The sequence below is a fragment of the Mercenaria mercenaria genome, chromosome 16 (genome assembly GCF_021730395.1).
Source record: "Mercenaria mercenaria strain notata chromosome 16, MADL_Memer_1, whole genome shotgun sequence".
Lineage (NCBI taxonomy): Eukaryota > Metazoa > Mollusca > Bivalvia > Venerida > Veneridae > Mercenaria > Mercenaria mercenaria.
Window position 1 is genome coordinate 62,173,427 of NC_069376.1, and position 24,597 is coordinate 62,198,023.

A 24,597-nucleotide genomic window follows, 5' to 3' on the forward strand; every position below is an offset into this window, starting at 1 on the left:
CATATACAGACGACAATTGTAACAATGAAAATCTTTTAAAAAGCACTTCTCTACATAAAAGACTCTTATCACACCCTTATTCATGTGATACGCAGACCGTATTCAGCTCTTTCTTTAATTTGATATATGTTGGTATTTGAACTAGTTTTTACCTTATTTATTAAACTTACTTATCATTTTGAGATATATCAATATTCTTGCTAAATATACTGAGTCAAAGTTAGCTTTAAAACTGTGAACAGCGTCGTTTAGGATAAACGCTAGCTTTGTCTACATTTCACTCAGCGTAGCACAATCAACAGATTGAAAAAAATTGACACTCTCGTCCAATCAGACAGAGTGTTGCATAAATCTTCCATTTTGATAAATTATCTATAATGCGTTATCAAGTGGTTTGATTCGCAAACTGAAATCACGTGGCATAGGTAACGAAAACGAATTTAGACGGCGTCGCCGAAAAACCTGGGGCTCTGTCGTTTACGACCGAGCGGTGACACAAACTCAAGAACATAAATTCTCGAGTCTCACTGGCCTAATATGTCATTAAAAGATAATTGCCAATGTAAACACTCACAATTTTGCAAAGTTGTCTTTACTATAGTGTACGAAAAATGTAGATTTGTTTTAATTATGTATAACCTTTTCGTAAATATAGGGTTTATACAAATGCATTGAAGCATGAAAAAGACTTGATCGTTTAAAATATATAGACATTCTTCTTTTACAAAAGCGGATAATTGTCACAATGTATTACTACAGGTCAATAGTCGAGTTCATAAAAATACACATATTAAGGCAATGCAAAAAGACCTGATAATTTAAAAGTCGTAAAAATAAATAATTTGTTTTAACTTTGTTTTTGTGAAATTGAGACGCAACTGAAATACATAATATCTACAGACAGAGTTCCAATGTTTTATCAGATTAAGCAGATTTTTTTTCCGGCCATGGGCCGGTATTGATTTCATTATTACTTCCTGTTTATATCTGGGGTGAAGGTCATTTAACAGCTGATTAAAACTGTACATTTTGATTGGTGGATGAACAATTCCACAGGTTTCCGAATGGAATAGATAATATTTTCTTAAGGGGTGTGCAGGTGCTCTGAGCAGTATTGTTAGACAGTATAATCCGTTGCAAGGCTCCTGTGGAAATAGCTTGTAAAACGTCATACACGGCAGAGTTCGACTCCGCCATTCTGAGCGTAAACAGTCAACACGTCCCCTAGTCAACTCGTCTACCAGTCAACTCGTCCCAATTTTGGTCATTTCGTATTCCTTGACGATTGCAAAAATGATCATTTCGCTCCCCACCCCCACCCCACAAGACACCGCCTTTTTAGTCTTATTTTTTGTCAAAGTTTTCCAGATTATGATTAATATAATTATGATGTAAAATATGTGTTCTGTAAAATATACCCGACATAAAAAGCATGAAAATTTTACTTTAAAAATTACATTTTGTTTTACTTTATAAACGCCCGATCGTATGTAAAAGTGCAGAGTGCATGCACGTTTCGTAGCTTAAAGTGTGCATTGGCTAATGTGGCCGTGTATCTTTTTTAAAGATACTTCTGTTTCTGTGTATTATCGGAGTGTGTTTCATCGAGTGAATACCAGATGCAAGAGTCGTAGTCATGGGTGAAAAATAAAAACTGATGTCCGCAAATTTATATGTAAACTATATCAAATTCTTTCCATTTTGCCCGTGCAATGAAAATTACAACAGTTTGACTTCACAATGTCTATGAAGTTGCTTTAATAGTTATAAGTGATTTATAAAAAAAACGTATACGAGTTCTATGATGGTTTATACCTGTATTGTTCTGTTCTTAATGTTATATATGCACTTCTATAAGTATGTTTTGGATATTTATCACTCATTTCCCTCTAAGATGAAATAATGAAATAACAATCAAATTAATTACGATGTTGATAATCTAACTGTTCGAAATACAGTCAAATTTGCCCGAAGTATCACGTCTATTAAAAAAACACTTGCAGTAAGTGACCACATTTTCAGTTCTTTTATGTACATGTATAGCCTATATTGATGCCAATAAGAGGACATTAGTGTTGGGAACACATTTTGGTGTTCTTTTAGGTGGTCTCTTGATTCAATATGTACTGTAGTGAAACTTATAGAATAAAGATAAATAATCTACGTTATATTTCAATAAACTGTACTAACATGTAGTTTAATATATGAAACATATACAAGTTGAAGAAAATAGCCACTGGAAAACGTGAAACAAAATGAAAATAAGTTTCATAGTGCGTCTGATCGGTGGAATATATGACGATCTTAAACTTCAGCAAAAGTTTTCAGTATAGAAAGTGTCGAAAAATAGCAACATTCTAGCGCTATTCTAATGTCATTTTGTGCGAGTTAATAGTAATACTTTCAGTTTACCATGATGACATTTACTTAATTTGAAGTACATTGCATCAGAGCGGGAACATTTACTGATTAATAGCGGGAGTGACAAAAAGATATGGAAAAACTGATTCATGACGTAATGTAATGAAAATGTTAACAGATCTTTTTCTTGCGATGAACTAGCTCTAAGCAGGGTAACTGTATGTTCTATTAAAATATTTATTTGTGATAAGCAGGTAGAAAATTCGAAGCTAAACAACATTAGAATACAGCACCAATATTATTTCAAAAGAGGTTTTGTCACCATAATAGATACAGGTTTGACCACAATGGACAAATCTGCAAAAAGTCATGTCAAACCGATGTTGACCAATGATGCATCAAAATATATTTTTAATTGCCTATTACATCAGGAATTGATTTTAAAGGTGGATAATCAGATTTTGGCCATGTAACGGATTTGTTCGAAACTTTAGCATCTGATCATTTACACTCATTTATGTTCACTTAACACTTAATACAAATTAGATTTTCACTGGAGGTATTTTTAAAATTTCATTTTCTTATCCTGGTTGCCCAACCAAGATAGAGTTATTTTATCATAAGTATAAATTTGATAAACATACTTTGCCTAAGGAAATGTATAAATATTAGACATATTGTAATATATTTGTAAAATATTTGCATTGAAAATTATGTATTTAGATGGAATTCATTAGAAACGCAAGTTTGAAAAATTATTATTACCTCCCTTTGCCTATCTTGGTTGCGCAACCAAGATAGATTGGAAATAAATGAATTCAGAAGCTACACACAGCTTTTAAACTTGCATTTTGGTTCAGAGTGTTCAATACTTGATATGTCTATCAAATGCAAATGTAAAACTAGACATTGTATCGAAATAAAAAGAAATACCCAGCTTTTTATATACTTTCATATTAAAGGGGAGTAATTACAAAATTTTATAAAAATAATAAAATATACATTTCAAATAGGAATCTAACTCTATGTAATCGGTCTTTTTGTTCCTTAAATAATTCTCTACCAGAATATACAAAAAGTAAAAAATGTCATTAAATGTTTTTTAAATGTGATTGACCACCTTTAAATGATATTCCTAATACCATATTGGACAAACTACAACATGTTTTAGAACACGAGAGATTGCCTTGTAACGGGTCATATTACCCAGGAGGCAGTGCCAAATTCAGACCATCACCTTCTACTCGCATTTGATAGAAGTACACAGACATGTCAGGAACCCATGGTCAAAAGACACTATGCCTGTAATGTACGATCATTACAACACACTACTACCAGGTTATAGACCGCTTTAAAATTGACTGTTGATGTTTTTTATGTAAACTTTTAGTTTTGTTACAGTTTCACTTTCGGTTGTATTCAAAATATGTACTTAAAAGTATCTGATAACAAGTAAAAACTAAACAGAGTATTATTTTATGGGAAATAATGGTAAATAAACACATATTCCAAAATTATCTGTTACTAGGATATTTAACTGCGTGGAAATACAACGATGCGGTGCATTTGTATACACTACTTAAGGGCATTGTGAGTCAGAAAACCTTAAACGCAGTGCATTCAAGATTTGTAATGCTTTAAACAATTTCAGTGAAATAGACAGGTTATTTCCTGTTTAAATATATTTTCTTTTCACCTTCAGAACTTCTTTCACACACTTCAGTTGTGTTTCGTACTCACAGTATAAAATCACCGCCTCGGTAGCCTAGTGGTAGAGCGTCCGCTTCGAGTGCGGGAGGTCGTGGGTTCGATCCCCGGCCGCGTCATACCAAAGACGTAAAAAATGGTACTAGTAGCTTCCTCGCTTGGCGCTCAGCATTAAGAGGATAGTGCTAGGACTGGTCAGCCCGATGTCAGTATAATGTGACTGGGTGGGGTTTCATGCCACGTGTCTACGGCGTGATATTCCAGTGAGGCAGCATTATAAAGTTGGGCATTGTGCTCACTGCTACAAGTAGATATAACTGAAAAATTGTTGAAAAAGACGTTAAACCCGAACACACACACACACAGTATAAAATCGATTTATACTGGTATCTTTTGAATGTGTAAAATTTTCATTATCTATTATGACATAGAACAGTACGTAGACTAACTAATTTGCATCCAAAACATACACTCATAGGGAAAATGTGTCATAGTATATCAATGATATATAATTTTCCATTCTGGTATCCAATTTGAAAGAAATTATACAACAGAAAATGTGTCACTGCTCGCAACTGTTTTGATGAAATGGCCGACTAATGTACAAATTTGTCACACAGTGTCAAAATAATGTGCTGGTACATTGATGTCATGTCTACATACATTTAATAAAAAAGACAATATTATACCTGGATACATTTTAATTATCGATTTGGATTAGACATGTGTGTAATGTATGTACTTTCTATTTTGTATTGTTCCGATAATTAGTACATTATTGAGTATATAATTGATAATGGTGTTTAAATTGAATATTGTCATTTCTGAATACTTTGGAATACTTTATAGCAAGACAATATTTGTTCATGTGTCTTTTGGACTTTCAGTGCAGGTTCTTCTAAAAAAATGTCCCAATTTATCTCCCTTTAATCAGTGTAAGTGCTACGCTTTCAAAATAAAAATGACACAGGAAGATTTACAAACATTTTATTATCTACAGTAGTATTATCAACACATACCATTTTTGGTTGCGGGATTTATCCCGCTACCAAAGTTAAGTGTATTTCTGACAATCATGTAGTATCTTTATTTGATTCCAAATCACATCCAAAGGAAGGATGTTCTTGTGCTACACAAAGTAGTCCCATTCATGGACAATGCGGATGAATTATCAATGATCAAGTAGTTCTTATTCATCCTCTATCCGTTCACACTGGCCATTTAGATTATATAAGATCTGTCAATGATTAGGTATTCCAGCCCATGGTTACATCTCTGACTTCCAGTTGTTCATGTAAGGTCAGGCAGAGTTTATCTTAGATATGAGGCACATTAGTATTTGTTTCTTATACATGTATATTTATAGATTTGCATTTTAAATGAAAATAATTCTAGCAAAACCCGCAACCACCAGACATCTCAAGGCTTTGATTATGTACACGCATCGAGGAGGAATATTATAGCAAATGCAGAAAAAATGTTTCTGGACGCGTATCATTTCCAGACTTTCAGTTCATTTAATTAAAATTATCAAGTATACCACAACATACATATCTCCAGATGTCTATTTAACAGCTTAATTTTGCAGTTTTGCACTAGAAATGGAACATCTAACCTATTTAATATGAATAAAACATTTTGCTACATTTACCCTCAAACGCTTTATTTTTACTCTAATGATACTGATTGAACTGGCACAAGTTTCACGTGCTGGCGTGTTTCTCTTTTTTATGCCCCCTTCCTGTTTTGCAGATGTCGGCCGGTCGGTCGGTATGTAGACCAATCCGTTTCCGGATGATAGCTCAAGAACGCCTGGGTTTATGATCACGAAAGTTGATAGGTTGGTTGGTCATAACCAGCAGATGACTCCTATTGATTTTGAAATCAGTAGGTCAGAGGTCAAGGTCACAGTGATCCAGAACAGTTAAACAGTTTCCGGATGATAACTCAAGAACGCCTAAGTCTAGGATCATAAAAGTTGATAGGGTGGTTGGTCGTGACCAGATGACTCCTATTGATTTTGAGATCAGTAGGTCAAAGGTCAAGGTCACAGTGACCCAGAACAGTAAACGGTTTCTGGATGATAACTAAAGAAGGCTTGGGCCTAGGATCATGAAAGTTGATAGAAAGGAAAGGTTGAGCTTGATCAGCAGATGACCCCTATTTATTTTGAGGTCAGTAGGTCATAGGTCAAGGTCACAGTGACCAAGAACAGTTTAACAGTTTCCGGATGATAACAAAAGAACGCTTTGGTCCAGGATCACGAAAATTGATAGGAAGGTTTATCATGACTAGCAAATGACTTGTATTGATTTTGAGGTCAGTAGGCCACAGGTCAATGACAAAGGGGTCTGGAACAGTAAATCCGTTTCCAGACGATAACTTGAGAACACTTGGGCTTAGGATCACGAAACTTAATAGGGAGGTTGATCATGACCAGCAAATGACTCCTATTGATTTTGAGGTCAGTAGGTCAATGTCACAGTGACCTCAAACAGTTGAGGTTGGGTTTATGATCATGAAAGTTAACTAAAGAAAGCTTGGGCCTAGGATCATGAAAGTTGATAGAAAAGTTGAGCTTGATCAGTAGATGACCCCTATTTATTTTGAGGTCAGTAGGTCATAGGTCAAGGTCACAGTGACCAAGAACAGTTTAACAGTTTCCGGATGATTACAAAAGAACGCTTTGGTCAAAGATCACGAAAATTGATAGTAAGGTTTATCATGACTAGCAGATGACTTATATTGATTTTGAGGTCAGTAGGCCACAGGTCAAGGACAAAGGGGTCTGGAACAGTAAATCCGTTTCCAGACGATAACTTGAGAACACTTGGGCTTAGGATCACGAAACTTAATAGGGAGGTTGATTATGACCAGCAAATGACTCCTATTGATTTTGAGGTCAGTAGGTCAATGTCACAGTGACCTCAAACAGTTGAAATGTGCCCGGACGATAACTTGAGAATACTAGGGCCTAGCTATAGGATCACGAAACTTGATATGGAGGTTTATCATGACCAGCAGATGACAACTATTGATTTTGAGGTCAATAGGTCAAAGGTCAATGTCACTTTGTGCACAATGACCATATAATTTCTGTTCCTTGTGCAATAACTGAATGCATCAAGGGGGCATTTCGTGTTCTACGAGCTCTTGTTCCACATGGGTCAGTTTCAAATTAACTAAGTAGCCTCTGATAGAAGTAAACCTGGTGACGTGATGACTGCAAAGGCGCGCTATATAAAGATCCTAAAATGACTTATAAAAAATCACTTTACTATTAACACAATATGTCTCTTGGTCTAAGTGTTCCAGGATGATTTTTGCCTGTAACGGATCTCAGAAAAGTGTCTAACAATGAAATACAGATCATTGATCCTGTACGTTTGCCAATGTAAGTCAAACAGCTCTCACACATGTACGTCTTATACAGAGATTAAGACACACCTCGATTCTGTGAAAACAAATTTATAATAAGACGTTTAGTTATGAAATGTTGTGCATTTGATTCATCTATAAGTAAACGACGAAAATAATTTCCTTTATTATATATTTGCACCGATTGCTGCCGCCGCAGATCTGATGCTTGTTTTTGTTATCACATCTTCAGCTGTTCCACATATACGCGTGGGTCTGTTATATTGCTGTGTAAAATGTTCAACAAAATCTATAAGAAGGTTATTAAGTACACGAAAATATGCAGTTGAATAGACTAACGGCACAGATTGCACTGTGAGATCGTATAACGCCCCAGTCTTTGGTTATGAGAACCTAGACTTAATTGACAAGTACACGTAAACTTTTACGCAAAATTATCAAAACGAGGAGAAATACTCCCCGGTATATGTTATACTAGTATGCCGAGCTAGGGCGTTACCTCATACATATCATTATCAAGTCCCAAATGGTTAAATTCTGAAATAAGTTAATCTTGTATAATGAATCAAATGATACCAAATATATATTAGATAGATAGATTTATTTCGGAAAGGAATGCACATACATGGACATTTAAAACAACATGTATAGTAAATAAAACATAATACAAATAGCCATGACAGGCACACCATCACCAAAGAATACACAAAAGAGAGAAAACTCTTATTTCCATTGTGGTCTTTTGTGTTGGTGGCATGACATAGAGAGGCATAACAAAGTTTAAAGAATTATATGACTAGATGGAAACTGCACAACTATATCTGAAAGTAAAATGCGAGCTTAAGTTAAAATAGTTCCTATACCGAAAGCCATTTGAATAGTTATTAAAAAAACATTCCTTTACCGACTTTAAACCAAAGCACAATATCCTGGTGGATAAAATGGTATCCCATGTAGTCCGGGGCTATGCCATTTTCTATTTTAAAAACATGACACAGAATAATCTGGTCTACACGTTTGTTGACGGGTAACCAGTTGAAAGATTGAAAGTGTTCTTGGCCAATGTGCGACCTAGCATCAAGGTCCAGAACAAACCTCATTAACTTATTCTGTGTGGTTTGGAGCTTCGATTTAAGTAACTGAGTCAGACCATTATACCATATAGAATAGGCGTAATCAAAATGCCATTGGATTAGGGCCATGGCAAGAAGTTTCTTAGTGTGTCGGCACTGTCGGGTAAGGTAGCGTTTCTTCCGATATAGATATTTGAACCTTGCGTTACCTTTTTTTAATACGGAACGAGCCATGGAATCGAAAGATAGGGTCTGATCAATAGATGCCCCAAGATATTTAAGAGTAGAAGTTGGTTTAATAGTTGTACCATTACATGTAGTATTAAGAGTCGAGTTTGACCTTATTCTATGTTTAGAACCAAATAAGATTGACTCAGTTTTACCTAAATGAAGTGACAACTTATTGTCTACCAACCATTGACTGACAAGATACAGGTCATCTTTCAATGATTTTTCTGCAGATGACTTACATTTACCTGAAATAAGTATGCCAGAATCATCTGCATATAACAAAGGCTTGTTTTTTTTAACCATAGCTGACACGTCGTTGACATAAATTAAAAATAAGAGTGGGTCTAGTATGACTCCACATGTAATGAGAGCAGTAGCAGAAAGAGTACCAGAGACATCCACCAGTTTTTGTCTATCCGAAAGATATGACTGAAACCATCTTAAAATGTCATCACCAAGTCCTGCTGAACAAAGCTTCATAAGAAGAATGGAGTGGTCGACTATGGAACGCCGGGGATGTCTGATCAGTTATAGTCTCATTATGTTAAAATGCAGTATTAACTTGTTTACAGCTGTGTTATTTGTCAGTTTGCTGTACTATCTTGTCTATTGACCATATATCTTGTCAAACAGACATGTCATTATGTTAATATACAGTATTAACTTGTTTAAATCTGTGTTATTTTGTCCGCTTGCTATTCTGTCTTGTCTATACGGCCTTGTCTACTGACCATATTATCTTCTCCAACAGACTTGCCATTATGTTTACATACGGTATTAACTTGTTTAAAGCTGTGTTATTTTGTCCGATTGCTATACTGTCTTGTCTACTGACCATATCATCTTGTCAAACAGACATGTCATTATGTTAACATACAGTATTTACTTGTTTAAATCTGTTACTTTGTCCGTTTGCTATACTGTCTTGTCTAGTTGTGTTTTGTCCATTTGCTATACTGTCTTGTCTACTGACCATATTATCTTGTCAAACAGACATGCCATTATGTTTTCATACAGTGTTAACTTGATTTTGTCCGTTTGCTATGCTGTCTTGTCTACTGACAATATAATGTTGTCAAGCGGACATACTGTAATGTCAACTGAAAATGAATAATTTGATTAAACGCTTATTTCTATATAAAAAAGTGACATATTCAATGGCGTTGTACATAATTATAATAATAATAATAATAATAATGATGATGATGATGATTATGACGCTTCTTAAATGCATATATCACAGTTTTGTAGTAATTGTTTTATGAATGAAATAACTCTGCGTGAGTAACCGTATTTTTTTTAAACAATCAAATCACGCGACTGTAACTCATCCGTGTAAGTAGATAGTCTAATACAAAGAAATTCTCAGGTAGCCGCTTTGTATTAAACTTATGAAAATATTCTAATTTGTAGGGATCTTTTCAGAGATTTTATTCTTTTTTCTATTGTCAAAGGAGTAAAAGTTTCTACAACAATACCCATATGTCAAACAATTAAGTAAAATGTTTACATCACGTACTATTTAAATATTATCCCAGCCAATTGTTCATACTTATAATGTTTTTTCTGTACTTTTTTGTAGAATACTTGTATTTTGTAATATGAGTCTTCGAAAATAAAGTATATGTTCTGTTCTATTCTGTTAAGAAAACAATGTTGAAAAACCGATATTGACTGATCAATGTGTTTCGCTACATGGTATTTATATGTAACGTATCTGGAGATAAGAGAAAATGTATCCCTGAAATACATGTTTTTTCACTGTCGAATCCGTATGAAGATTTCCGAAAGAGCCACGATCCTTAATTTCAACACCTTTTCTTTCGGTAACATGACTGTATAAAGTGAATGTCAAAATATCGAGCAGTAGCTCGTTGTTGTTAAAAAGAAATGAAAGAAGAACTATTTACTTCATATGTGGTCGGAGAACTAAGCAATTCAAAGAAGACAAATTGTAATCAATCTTGGTTTCATTTCAAGCGTCTTAATCTTGTGATGACTGGTTGCATGAAATAAGACGAGCTGTCAGCCTTTAAATTAGAATGAAATGGGAACATTAACGGTCTTACAATTTACTAATGTAGCCATGACCCACATAATTATAGCTTATTTATATCGATTGGGTTTTTAAGTTTGAAAATAGTTTATAGGCCGATACTAAAATTGAAATGTTTATTTGTACATATCAATTACATTTTTTCTTGTATAACCCATCCTCAAATGATAATTGATAAAACATATTTGTTGAAAACAGACATTTTCTTTGTTTCTCATATCATTAACCATTTTATTTTGTATTTATATATATATATATATATCTGTATTATAGTCTTATGTATGTACAGAACATAAAATAATTATCTTCAATAGTCATGCACAGCTATACACAGGCATTCTGTAAAAAATACGAGAGACTTATCACAGTATACATAATAAAAAACAGTCATAAAGACAAATAATAGTATTTAAATGCTAAATCAGGGGAACAATTGTTAATTTCAATGCTAAAGAGTAATTGTAACTGAAAGTTTTAAAATACTGAATGTAGAAAATGGGCGCTAATGCGCATTTAATGGATGTTTTAAAGTATCAGTTATCAGCCTCGATCAGATCGAGAGTGAACTAATTAGCGATTGTTTCTCGTACAAAATAAAAAAACTCAATAGTTTGTAAAAGAAAAATGTGAGACATTCTTTACAAAAGTTAAAATATGATCCTTGGAGTATGTAAAAACAGATTTTGGCACAAACTCGCACTAAAGATGGATGGGTAAACAGGTTTTTTGTTTTTGTTTTGAGTCTAACGCCGTTTTTCAACAGTATTTCAGTTATGTAACGGCGGGCAGTTAACCTAACCGGTGTTCCAGGATTCTGTACCAGTACAAACCTGTTCTCCGCATGTAACTGCCAACTTCCCCACATGAATCAGAGATGGAGGACGAATAATTTCAGACACAATGTCTTTTATCAAATCGTCACGGAGAACATACGCCCCGCCCAGGGTCGAACTCACGACTCCGCGATTCGTAGATCTGTGCTCTCCCTACTGAGCTCAGAGGGTGGGTGGATGAGTAAATAGAATTCATTTGGCCATTCTTATATTCTGGCCATCTCAAAAGGTATTTCTCTGGGATCACTATACATTACAAGGTCTCTCATTTTCTAATAAACCACAAAGGGCACTTCCGGTTTCTATCCTTAATGGAGCCATTCCACATCTAAATTTACTAAATGCAGACCTGCATGAATGAATGTTAACATCACTAAAACATATACAAAATTCCAAAGGTAAATGAAATATGTAGACAACAAAGACAAAACAAACAAATAAAGGAACACAATAGGGCACCGCGCTAAAACTTTTAGTGGCAAAAACACCACATTGAAGTTTAAACCTGTTAAAAGTGCATCAAACCTCACTGTTAATCTCCACCATGTTCCAGTGTTATAGGGAGTGTGTAAATTTACATAAACATCCTACCTAATAAGCAAGATATATATGCCTTTGCGAACCGAGAGAAACGCCATAAAAGGAGTCTGCCATCAAACATGCAGTTTGTCTAAAACCATTCGGATTTTTATATCATTTTAAAAATGTTTAATAACTTACCAGATACAACTGAAAATTGCCTATGTCCCCCACCAAAAAAGAAAACAAACAAACAAAACAAAACAAAAAACGTTTCATTAGATTACTATTAAATAAAAATAAATAAATGCTTCTATTTGTACTTTATTCTGTTTACAAAAGATTTTTGCAAAAGTTACACCTGCATAAAACCGAGAAAAGCAGAAACCAGTCATATAGAGAAGCAAAAGAAACAGACACAAACAAACAAACATGGAGAAGGAGCACATCAAGGCACCACTTTAGTACGGCCAGTGTCAAAACCAACGATGGAGAGTTTGCACTAGCTCACTAGTACCAAACTTCACTCTGTAACCCTCGTCATGTTCTTAAGTTACCAGCCTACTCCGCATCAGGTAAACCAGTGACGGGTTATTTTTGTTTCTTAGAGCTATCAGACAATATTTAAAGCATACTGTATGTTCGCAAGTTATTTTACTGATAATGAGTTGTTGAATGAAATAAATTCAAATTCCCCGTTTCTCTCAAACAATGTTACAACGTATTTGACGCATTACGCAGTTGGAAAAATAACGCACAAGTTGACGCGAACTAAAATAGAACAGGAAAAAGGATAGCATTATCTTCCTCCTTTTACATTTTCTTGAACTCATTCACGAAAAACCATAATGCAGTAAGACAACAAGAAGAAAGACACGTTGTTTAATTGGTCTGTTTTTTATTCAAGTGTTTAATTGTTATGACTAATATACAAGTGGCAAAGAGAAGGTTATTACTGTCAGTGTGGTTCGAATACTAAAAACGTTGAACATTATTTTTTCCACTGTAAATTATTTAAAGACCAGGGAATTACTCTATTCCGCGACACAAGACTATATCACTGAATGATAACCTTCTACTATTCCGCGACACAAGACCATATCACTGAATGATAACCTTCTACTATTTGGCGACACAAGACCATATCACTGAATGATAACCTTCTACTATTTGGCTGCGAAAACCTACGATACGATGGCAGCATAGTCATTTGTGAAGCTGTACAAACCCTTATTAAACTGACAAAACGTTTTAATACAGATTGATTGTTCTTATCTCAATATAGCACACAATTTAATAGCCCATTTCACAGGAACTTCGGAATCTATCGGAAATTTTCGTAAAGTCATATCACGTGGAGGCTTATCAGCTGACCGGCTTGACCAATGAAATACTGGTTCTTAATTGTACATGACTGTTTAGTAATGGCGAGTGCTTCAGCAGCAGACGAGTGTCCTTTTATTGAATTAAAAGACGCTTATTCTACTGGAAAACTGCCACAGTCTTTCAGAAAATTTAATATTTCTACTATTATTACGTATTTCCTTCACACGCATTCAGATTTTCGCTCTATCAGGGAAGTTTCTTTCGAGCTGTACACGAATGGACACGTCCGAGTAAGTATATACATGTATAGTGATGCTGTAGCGTAAGTAGGTCAAGTTCCGAGACAAAGAAAAAGCAGAAATCCAGTTGTGATTTTTTTTCCTGCTGGACTTCTGTCCTAGTCTTTTCACGACGCTACTCTGTGGTTAAACGTATTGAAAAATAAAATATAGAATAAAGTAGTCTTAGATGACGTTCATGTTTTAAAAGCATATTTACCCGCCGTTGTTTACAAATTTCGTACCCAGAAAGATTCGTACACAGATTATGTCAGCATATACGTAGATTCTATTTTTCTAAAATGTTTTAATAAGTAGTATTTTGCGTCGAAGAAAGAATATTCTTTTTTGACATAACTGCATTTAAGAATTATGACTATTTATAATCACGACGTCGCTTGAACGTATAAGCAAACTGATGGGCGGGTCCCGCACCTCTCTGTCGTACCGCCCGTAAGTTGTATCTGGGACGTAAACAGAAAATTGATCGTAAATATGTACGTCTTGGGTTGTATATTTCACACAAAAACTGAAATATTTTGCATAATTACAGGATATATGTACCAGAGAAGATGTAACAGCCGGTAAGGTGCTGATAAAAGCTAGATGTCTGGCACACATGCGGCAAAGAACATACGAGATGTTTCTTATACTTAACACAACTGATGGGGACATAATACATGCAAACTGTAGATGCGAGGATGGCAAAGGACCAGCGTCAACATGCAAGCATGTGGCAGCTCTTTGCTACGCCTTAGAGGATTTTGTGAAAGTTTTCATCCTCCCTGAAGACGTTCTTTCGTGCACAGGTAACAACTTAGATTTACAGGTCTTGAAAATTTAGAAAAAGAGACCCTTTTGAATTGAAAATTTTAATATACACTCATAACTGGGTTTTATATACAACACAGCACATCAGCCTTCTCGGGTACTCCGTCAGGAATGAAATATTTTAAGTGTTTAGTTGTAGCAGTAATCCATATAAAGTTAATTAATATTCTTCAAGGTTTGTTATGCCTCCCAGACACAAGCTTTGTACATGTAATCATTTGAAACAGATTTCTGGGGCAAATTTCTGTATTTCAATTACAAGGAATTTGTTTCAGTTTATATTTTTTTTATCATTTCAGAAAAACTAGAAGCTTGGAACAAACCAAGAGATGTGAAACTGCCTGCTTCGCCACTGTACGACATTGATTTCGAGAGGAAAAAGTTTGGCAAGAAGAGGAAAGAAAAAAGAGAGCTGAAAGGAGTGAGACCTGAATGGTATCAGCTTCATGAAGTGTGCGGCAGTGACAGAAGTGCTGTTACAGAGTTTCTGTCCGATCTACAGAGTTGGTCAGCTGATAGTGGCAAGACTTTATTGCTTAATACGGTAGTAGATCAGGGTGAACCAGTCGAAACTATATCTACTGTAAATTATCTTTATAATTACATGTCAGAGTTTACGCAGAAGTTAGGGTGTATTTGTTCCCAAGACGATGTTTCTCTTCAGGAACTGAAAGATGCTTTGAAAGTATCCGAAGAGAACCAGGTCATGGTTGAACAAAACACACTTCTTCAAAGTAGAGTTTCCGACTGGTTCACCTTGAGAAAGTACCGTATTACAGGTTCAATAGTTCATAGGGTTTGCAATTACTATATACACAAACGAGCAGATCCAGAAAATATTGTTAAAGCAATCATGCAGCCGTCTACCTTTACAAGCGCTGCAATGAGGCTCGGGCTGGAATTGGAACCAAAAGTCCTCGAACGTTATGAAACTATGCTAAAGGCAAATAATGTTCAGACAACTCTGAAGAAAATTGGTCTGCTTATTGATACAGAACATGGATTTTTGGCCGCATCTCCAGACTCTGGCATTATTGAAAATGGCAATTTAGTCGGTTTGGTAGAAGTAAAGACAAAAGTTGCCGATAAATGGAGCAAAAAATCTATTGCAGACAGTGCTAAAGACTCCGGCTATCCATTAAAATGTGTTGCCAGCAATGATGCAAGTAACTCTACAAACTTCATTCTCAAAGAAACAAATCCCTGGTATCACCAAATACAGCTGCAGCTATTTGTGTGTAGGTCATTTGCTAAGTTTTGTGACCTAGCTGTCTTTCATGTTGAATGTCAGGACTTTGTTTGTTTAAGAATAAAGCTTAATGATGACTGGGTACAAAAACACTTGCAAAAGTTTGAGCACTTTTTTGATAATTTCATGGCTCCAAAAATTATTGAAAAACATAAAGCATTTTTGTAATCCAACAGCATTTATTGTCACATTTGTTCTAACAAAGTTACATCACATATCCATGAGCACGTAAAGTGTTTTAAATTATGCAATGTATAAAAAAGAACATCTGATAGTTAACAGTAACTATAAATATTTGTGTATATTAAGATATACTTTTTGTTACATTTTCAGAGTAATATTAAAATTCTAACATTGCTCGGTTTGATTTGAAAGAAATCAAGCTCTGTATATTCTACGATAAACAACGGTTATCATGGGGACCAGTAAGAGCATTATGACGTCATTTATGAAGTAAAATTGCCGCATGACGTCCAATGAGCATGTAAGAATGAAATCAATCAAGGCCTTCTTGTGATTAATTGTCTAATTTACCACGGTTCATCATTCAGAGTCTCAGTATTTAACCACTTGGGATAACGTTCTCATGGTTAAATTCCTACGCACCTGAACAGTGGTAAATTATACAATAAATCACCCGATGGCCTTTATTATTTGTTTATTCTACCATACATATTCGTAGTTGTATACAGTGAAAAAAATTTATTATGCGGCATCCGAACTGAATTTGTATGTATAATTATCTTTTATCTTCAATGAAGATTACATTAGATAAATGTTATTTATTGTTTAAAGAAACTAACGGCAATAGTTTAGACTAATGACTGGCAATCCTTCCAATAAGTATTTGATTATGCGACATCAGGATTGAGTTTTTTTATACATGTAAAATCATATTTTATCTTCAATGAAGATTACAATAGATAAATTTTATTTGTTAAATGTAACTGAGGGTAATAGTTTAGACTATTAACTGACAAGCCATTCAATTAATATTTTATTATGTGACATCAGAATTGAGTTTTCTTATATAATTATATTTCATATTCAATGAAGATTACACTGGATAAATGTTAGCTATTGTTAAAAGAATCTGAGGGCAATAGTTTAGACTTATGACTGAGAAGCCATTCAATAAGTATTTTATCATGCAACATAGGAATTTTTCAGTTATACTTAATCTTCAATAAAAGAAGATAACAGTAGATAAATTTTTGTTATTGTTAAAAATCTGCGGGCAATAGTCTTGAACATTGACTGACAAGTCATTCAAGAAGTATCTTATTATGCGACATCAGGAATTATTTTCATAATTATTTTCTTTCAAGAGTATACTCAAGCCCACATAAATTTAGTGTCTAACTATAGACTTGGGATTTTGATGTGATAATCATTTTTTCCCCCGAGATTTGAAGGCAAGTAGTTTTGACTGTACAAGCCATTCAATAATTGTTTTTTGCAACATGACATCAGAAATAATCTTTCCTGTTTTTTTTCTTCACATTTTTACCTTGGCTATAAAACAAAATTTTATACTGAACTATAGACCAGTCAATATTACACAGAATTATGGACTGTAAATTCATACTAAATCATGCAATATTTTAATACTGTTCTTCATTGATTTGGATTACATAAATTTGAATTTATGTCGTCAGTAAAATTGTCTGCTTCTTGTTAGAAATATTTATCATTTTGTAAATATATGTCATATTGTTAAGTACTGTAAATAAACTATCATAAAATTTTAACACGATTGTTTTTATTTGTCTTACACGAGAATGATGACAGTATTGAACACACATACTCCCTGAAAAAGCTATAGTCATACAATGAGATAAAAAGGCGCTTCTCCAGTTGACCTTGATAAACTAAGTATTACTTAATATTTTTTATAAATATGACCATTTAAACTACGTCATCCTCTTCCATTTGCTCATGTAATGATTCCGTGCTTTGTACATTCCTCACTAGAGGACCTAAGTTGGCTAAAAATCCACATACAAAACTTATTTCATTCATGATAGGCAAATACAATATTGGAATTTTCTTCTGTTTTAAAAATGCAAAATAACTCAAGCGCGCATTGAAGTTTTCTACCACAATTCTTGACCGTGCAATGAGTCGCCCAGATTCACGATCAGTGGAGTCGAACTGTTTTCCTTTTTCTGATAAAAATGGCGGCCTGTACAGTTTGATATCTTTTCCCTGTATACAGTCTTTTATCAAAAATCCTTTGTCAACCATTAGTCCATCATGCGGCTTTAACCTAGTTGACAAATCACTTTGAGCAAATATTTCTTTGTCAGAGCTATTGCCTCCATATGCATCAGAACAGTGAATGAGTGCACCATTTGGTGCTGTGCTATACATTACTTTAACAGTGTGACAATTTTTATAATTACTAAATAGTTGTTTCCCAGGCAATGGGGCTCGTGGGACCTGAGTACTAAATTCCACACAGTCAGAAATTGCAACTAAATCTGGAAAGTGCTGCTTTGTAGCGCTAGGCATGTATTTTTGTACATTTTCGTGAGATGGCCAAATCTTTATTATTTTGAATTTTCTGTACATTCGTCTTATCCAGAATTTGAAAATCTCAGAAATACGTCCTGTTGAAACATGAAATTCAGATGATAAAACAGAATCTACAGGGTTTCTTTTCAGTTTGTACAATACAAGCAGTAACTGATTTTCTGTAGAAATGTGTGAATATAATTTTGATGGATCATCACTATGAGTTTGAATAGTGCATATGCTATCTGAACATTGGGAGACAAGATATTTGTGTAAAATTTGAAACAATTTATAATTTTCGATTCCTGTATACTTCTTTAATTCTTTGTCGCTTGTCTTCAACAACTCAATTTTTTCTAAGCATGCTTGTACGCTTTTGTTTTCAGTTGCAATTACTGTCTGTGTGGAGGTTGTTTTTTTAACTATAAAATTTTGAGCAGGTATTGGTGTCTGTACATCTTTTGTTAGTCTGAGTTCTGTGTTTGACATGGTTGATCGTCTAGACTTCGGAGTAATTTCTGTATGCCGTGATGTTGGCGGAGTTTTCTGAAGCCCTTTTGTACGTTGCTTTTTTGGATCTTTTGGCGTAACCTGAGACTCCGTTTCTCTGAACAGCTTCCGTTTCGATTGGGCTGGTCTACATGATGCTTGGGACGATACAGCACTGGCAACTTCTTCTGGGGCTATAAAGGAAATGATAAAAACATACCAAACAAAGGGAAAAACAAGTTTGTTGAACTGATTAAAAATTATTCATTCCATTTTACAAATGAACGTGATTTGATAGGAGCACCAGACAAAAAATCCAGCTTAGTTCCAGATATTATGGATACATATAATTCTTGAATTAAGAAAAACCTTTGGTGAATTATGACTCTCATGGATTACCAAGTCATATCATCTGAGACATATCTCTGGCCTAGTATTGTACATGTTAAACAAAGGGAATAACAGTGCCTAGGGATTGTAATATGAATTTGTAGAACCTTATTTTGACACCTGAATGTTTTTTACAATATGATAAACTTATATATGAATTTTAGTTCTTTTATTGCACAACTTGTTATTCATTCTCCTGAAATCATTTAAGTGAACAGGCATTTTTTCTGATGTACCAGTACAGATAATTTATAACTCTGAAGTTAGTACATACCTGTGGCAATACTTTCTGATGGACTTATTTGATCGACCTGCACTTCCTCACTCTGCGGGATTGCCTGACCTAAAACATTATTCATTAACGTAAAGGTACCAGTATAAAAATACATGCCTAAAATTTTTGTGGTGGATAAAAACTCACATACTACCAAGATAATTCGAAACATTTTAAACAGTTTAAGGCGACAACTCACCAATATCATGTTCTTCAAGTCCCTTTATTAAAGTGAAGTGTAAATATTAAAAAAATAGTAATGAGAACATTTTTTCTAGGCAAAATTAAAGATATGGTATTATACCAGTCCTGCACTTCAGCTAACTATCTCTTCATTTTCAGACATGAAAATGATAAGTAAAAAAAAAATTATTTATTTAAGAATTTGTAATGTTAATTACATACCAGTGATGATGCGCGGTGATTGAACCATCTGATCACCCTGCATTGCACTACTCTCCTGAATGCTGGCCTCAGAAGAACCTGAAATATTATAAGGATAAATTGTAACAAATTTACAGACTCAAATAGAATTTTAATACAGGGAAAGAAATGTGACTAAACAATGAAACAATTTTGAGAGAATAATAATAATAAAATATATAAATGAAATTATGTTTAATTAAAAAGAATATATCTTGCACAGGTAAGCTTTCATGTATCTATTATATTTTTAAAAAATGGTTTATATACAATGTATCTTGGTATGAATAGAATAACAATAGAGGGAGGAGTCAGATGAAATTTATCGACAAAAACAGAACAGAACATAACACCTTGGCTAAAGAGATATTTTGATAGTTGATTTTGATGACTGTGTTTAACACATACTTACCTGTATAAGTACCGCTTGTTGATGAGGAAGCAGTCCCCTGTGAATCATGCAGTTGTAAAAGACCTGTAGCTGCTAGTTTTCTTTCATAATCTAAAGTAAAAAAGTATTATAAAGGTAAAAGTAAAGTCTTCACCGTCGCTTTGTTAAAAAATGAACATTACTATGTCGAGCATCGTCAATGGTCATATTTTATGAACTGTTTAAACCGATGATAAAGTGCCTTGACCAAGCATTCTCCGCACTATAATTTGACAGGAATTGACCCCGGGTCTTCACCTCCATTGGAAAGTATCTAACTTATTCTAAGCTCTCTAGAAAAATGCATCAACACATTAAATGATTATTTTTTTGAATGTTTCATATCATAATAATTAGTTACAAACCAAAGATAATTAAAATTTTATCATTTTTCTCATCGCAAAATACATAAGAACACATAAAAATATCTATGTTACGAAAATACGAAACATTATAGGTACGAAACTCACAGAAATTTCTGACGGAAATGCTTTGTCAGAAATTTATAATTCATTACAAGTATGCGTGTTATCAATAATAAAACCTATAATTACAAACCTGGTAGACCGATCGTTGGAAGAAATGGCTCTTGAGTCTGACGCGCTGACTGGAAATGTGCCGAACAAATTCGCCAGTTCCGGCATTGAGAAACTGTCACATCTTTCAGTTCTTTATCTGTCATTCCTGCTCTTATTAACCATTCTCTACAATTCTTCACGTTATTAACTGGTAATCGATGGAATTTGACATCGTGTCCTCTACCTGACATGTTTTGCATCCCTTCACTATGCAATAGAGCGGCATTTTTACAGCGGTTTCAAAACTCCTGCAAAGAATCCGCCATTTTCCATCTCTCTGTTTAGATTTATGTTACTATTTATAGCATATTACGACAACATTTTGTACATGTATCCTCCAGCATTTGATTGGTCAGACGATTATGTGTTCGGATCATAATCGCTGATTTCCGTGGAATCTCGTTAAAAATCGTAGTGAAATGGGCTATTGTTCCTAGTATTTATAACAACAAATCCCTGTAGCTCACTATTAATGATAATGTTACCTAATAAATTTTAATTTTTTTACAGTTTGCATTCACAAATAGGTACCTTTCAAACTATGATTAAATGACAAATAACATTTAAATTATTAACTACATATACATGCTTATGATTCCGTGTCGCCATTCTAAAATAGAAAAAGTGGAAACTCCACAGGTCGCTCAACACAACAAAAACGAAAATGTTGCAGGCTCGGTTTGATTGAGCCTGTTCATGGACGGTAGTGGAAAGGCATGCTACCGTCCACGCCCTCTAGCCCCGGGTTGAGCAGAACTCAACATTTACACATGCTAAAACTTGTATTAAAACTTGTATTTTTCTGTAATTTTCATTACTGAGAAGGGCTTAATGAAATGTTGGTAGAACTTATTGCCCAACCCATTGCTTTTGTATTGTTGTAATTTTATGTATCTATTTGCATGTATATGTAAGCAATAAAATATTATTAAAACTCTACAAGTTACGATACATGTTAAGTATGTATTACTATAAATATGTAATTTATTCCAATGTACAACATCCTTATCCAAACAGAAAAAGGTAAATGTTTCCTATTTAAACTAAAGTAAAAATGTTGAGTAATAAATTAAAACGTAAGAACTAAGACATTTGACCATTAAGCGTAAGTAAATATTTATATCAGGGTTGTTTGTTCTGACAGCTGTTATTGAAAATGGACAATGTTTGAGGATGAATGTAGGTGGTAGGTCAACCATAGCTGATTGACGCTGTGCTGAGAATGGCGGCACATGTGAGGTTCTTACATTATATGTTTGTACTGTTATGTTTGCCGATTAAAATTACACATATTACATTCACTATATGTTATATTTATAAAGAAACAAGAGCTGTCACTATTTGTGACAAATGCCCCCGAAGCATGCCAAAGAATGCTACAATCGTCTGCGCAAAAAAACACACATCATTTCGTGACCTTGTACTTGACCCGGGTCATAAGCGTGACACACCTTCTCAATACGGTTAACATTTGTGTCAAATTATTTTCAAATCCCTCGATAAATGGCAGAGTTATTGACCAAACAAGAAACACCTTTTGACTTCTAAGTGTGACATTGATCTTGGAGCTAGGGGTCTGTGTCTTGCGCATGACGCGTCATCTCATTGTGGGGAACATTTATGCCAAGTAATTTTAAAATCCCTTTATCAATGGCAGAGTTATACACCGGACAAGAAACAAACAATATTAACATTTGACTTCTAAGTGTGACATTGACCTTGGAGCTAGGGGTCTGGGTCTTGCACATGACACGTCGTTTCATTATGGTGAACACTTATGCCAAGTTATTACAAAATCCCTTTATGGATGGCAGAGTTACAGGCCGGACAAGAATTTACACGGACGAACGCACAGACACACGGACGGACGGACAGTTCGATTTAAATATGCCCACCTTTGGGGACATAAAAACGTCTCCCTTCCCGTATACTAGTAAATGACATTCTTGATTGCCCCTTTAGCGAAATTGCACGCGCAATTCCTGGATTCATATGAAGTCCCAATGTGGCTTACACCCGTCTAAATGCACAACAAATAATTACAGACAAAGAATTGAAATGACGAAATATGACTACTAATTTCATCATTTGGTTCATCTTTCTGAAGGCCTAGAATGGAAGTCATGTTGGTTGCTAACTGACTTTTTATACCTTGATGACTTGTAATTGATTTAGATGTGCATTAATGTAGATACTGGCATATATAAGTGCAGATAAGTACAAACATTTGATCATCCGCAAAACGAACACGATACTATATATTTGCATACGTAAATGCAATAAATCAACGAAATGAAATGCACAGACGGTGTTCAATATCATATATATAGAATAAAAATTAGTATAACAAAAATCTTCAAGTCATGCCAGATATTATACAACGGAAATTTTAACTTCCAGCAGGTTTTTAATGCTCTAAAATGGACTGAATTATATTTGACTGCTAAAAACGAGTAAACTTACATGTTTGATTAGGTGCTTACTTTCATAGAAAATATAATAAATTGTAGAATCAAACAAATTTAATGACATGCACGAAATCAAAAACATATCAATTAAAAAAATCATCTATCTGTAAAATAGAAATAAAACTATATCGCAACTTAAACAGGTGCAATATATTATCTGCATAGTACCAAATGATTCAATACGCTATGACTGTCGGGTTATTTGGGTTTACAGGTTTACAATAACTGAAGAAATCCGTTGTCACTGCAATGAATAATGGGCTCTCGAGCCTCTCTCGAAGACTTTAAGCAACGAGTAAAAATGTTAAAAATTGTGTTCCAGAGTGACCGACCAATATTTTGGTCCATCTAACAAATTTTATTCATATTTCAACTGCTTTTACCATCTTTTACTAATATTGCACGTGCAGCATAAAGTCACGCGCAGCATCACCGCATCACTATGGTTTTACTGGAAAAAGTTTAATAGTTCTATGAGATTTATAGGTGTTACACTTTAGTACGAATATGTGTGAAGATATAACAGTATACTTATATATAGTATGTTTTTACTTGTGTATTCTTTTGAGAGTATTCATTAATGAAATACCACATCTGTTTCACTTTTATATCTCTGTAATACATTCAAAACATGCTATAAAATAATTTCATCCTGAAATTGAAATTAATCTTTTATTTAGTTTTACATATTTATTGATAACCTACACCATTAGAAGTCTTAAATCTATAAGGTCTTCATTGAGCTACAGTAGCAAAGGTTTTTGATAACATATACTGGGCGAAATCGGAAAAGCAGCGCTAGATGAGCGCGTGCGTGAAAAACTTAACATTCATAGGAGCTTTGAAGCAGGTCAGAAAATTTACAACATTTAGATGTCCTCATGTCTTGTGAAGCTCAACTATATCTTTACGCAATCTGTTATAGTCAGAATATCAAACAGTTACCAGTCGGCGTTATATTGTAAATGATTAAATAAGCGGAGTAATTTATGAGATGCGATTGCAGTAATGACTAATCGGCTATCAACTTACTTACTACTGACTCATCAGTTTTAATATAGGTTCTATTTTTCTACATATTACAGCAAAAGTTATTGAGATTATATATCCTCTTCTCATTTTAAAGAATGTTTCTTTTCAATCAATCAGACTGAGAAAGGAAGAAAACTTAAAGCAATGTATTTAA

The 24,597-nt window shown here is 34.2% G+C and overlaps 2 protein-coding genes across 2 annotated transcripts; one reads left to right on the forward strand and one right to left on the reverse strand.

The window, feature by feature from the left end:
• Positions 1-13,460: 13,460 nt before the first annotated feature.
• On the forward strand, positions 13,461-17,593 carry LOC128549755 (uncharacterized). Its single transcript, XM_053527238.1, has 2 exons — positions 13,461-14,571; positions 14,893-17,593. The coding sequence occupies exons 1-2, from the start codon at positions 14,382-14,384 to the stop codon at positions 16,008-16,010; spliced, it is 1,308 nt and encodes a 435-aa protein (XP_053383213.1). The 5' UTR covers positions 13,461-14,381; the 3' UTR covers positions 16,011-17,593.
• Positions 16,000-21,366, reverse strand: LOC128549754 (uncharacterized). The gene is made up of 5 exons (XM_053527237.1): positions 20,924-21,366; positions 20,348-20,437; positions 19,918-19,995; positions 19,513-19,581; positions 16,000-19,042 (listed from the first exon to the last, which is right to left on the reverse strand). The coding sequence occupies exons 1-5, from the start codon at positions 21,141-21,143 to the stop codon at positions 17,751-17,753; spliced, it is 1,749 nt and encodes a 582-aa protein (XP_053383212.1). The 5' UTR covers positions 21,144-21,366; the 3' UTR covers positions 16,000-17,750.
• Between the last annotated feature and the right edge of the window lie 3,231 nt (positions 21,367-24,597).

What these genes read in the sequence shown, in the direction of transcription:
- LOC128549755 (XM_053527238.1), top strand. Translation starts at nt 14,382, where the DNA reads ATGCGGCAAAGAACATACGAGATGTTTCTTATACTTAACACAACTGAT. An exon ending in AGACGTTCTTTCGTGCACAG is followed by an intron (nt 14,572 to 14,892) that starts GTAACAACTTAG and finishes TTATCATTTCAG; the next exon opens with AAAAACTAGAAGCTTGGAAC.
- LOC128549754 (XM_053527237.1), bottom strand. Translation starts at nt 21,143, where the DNA reads ATGCAAAACATGTCAGGTAGAGGACACGATGTCAAATTCCATCGATTA. An exon ending in ATCACCGCGCATCATCACTG is followed by an intron (nt 19,582 to 19,917) that starts GTATGTAATTAA and finishes ATAATGTTTTAG; the next exon opens with GTCAGGCAATCCCGCAGAGT. An exon ending in ATCAGAAAGTATTGCCACAG is followed by an intron (nt 19,043 to 19,512) that starts GTATGTACTAAC and finishes TTTCCTTTATAG; the next exon opens with CCCCAGAAGAAGTTGCCAGT.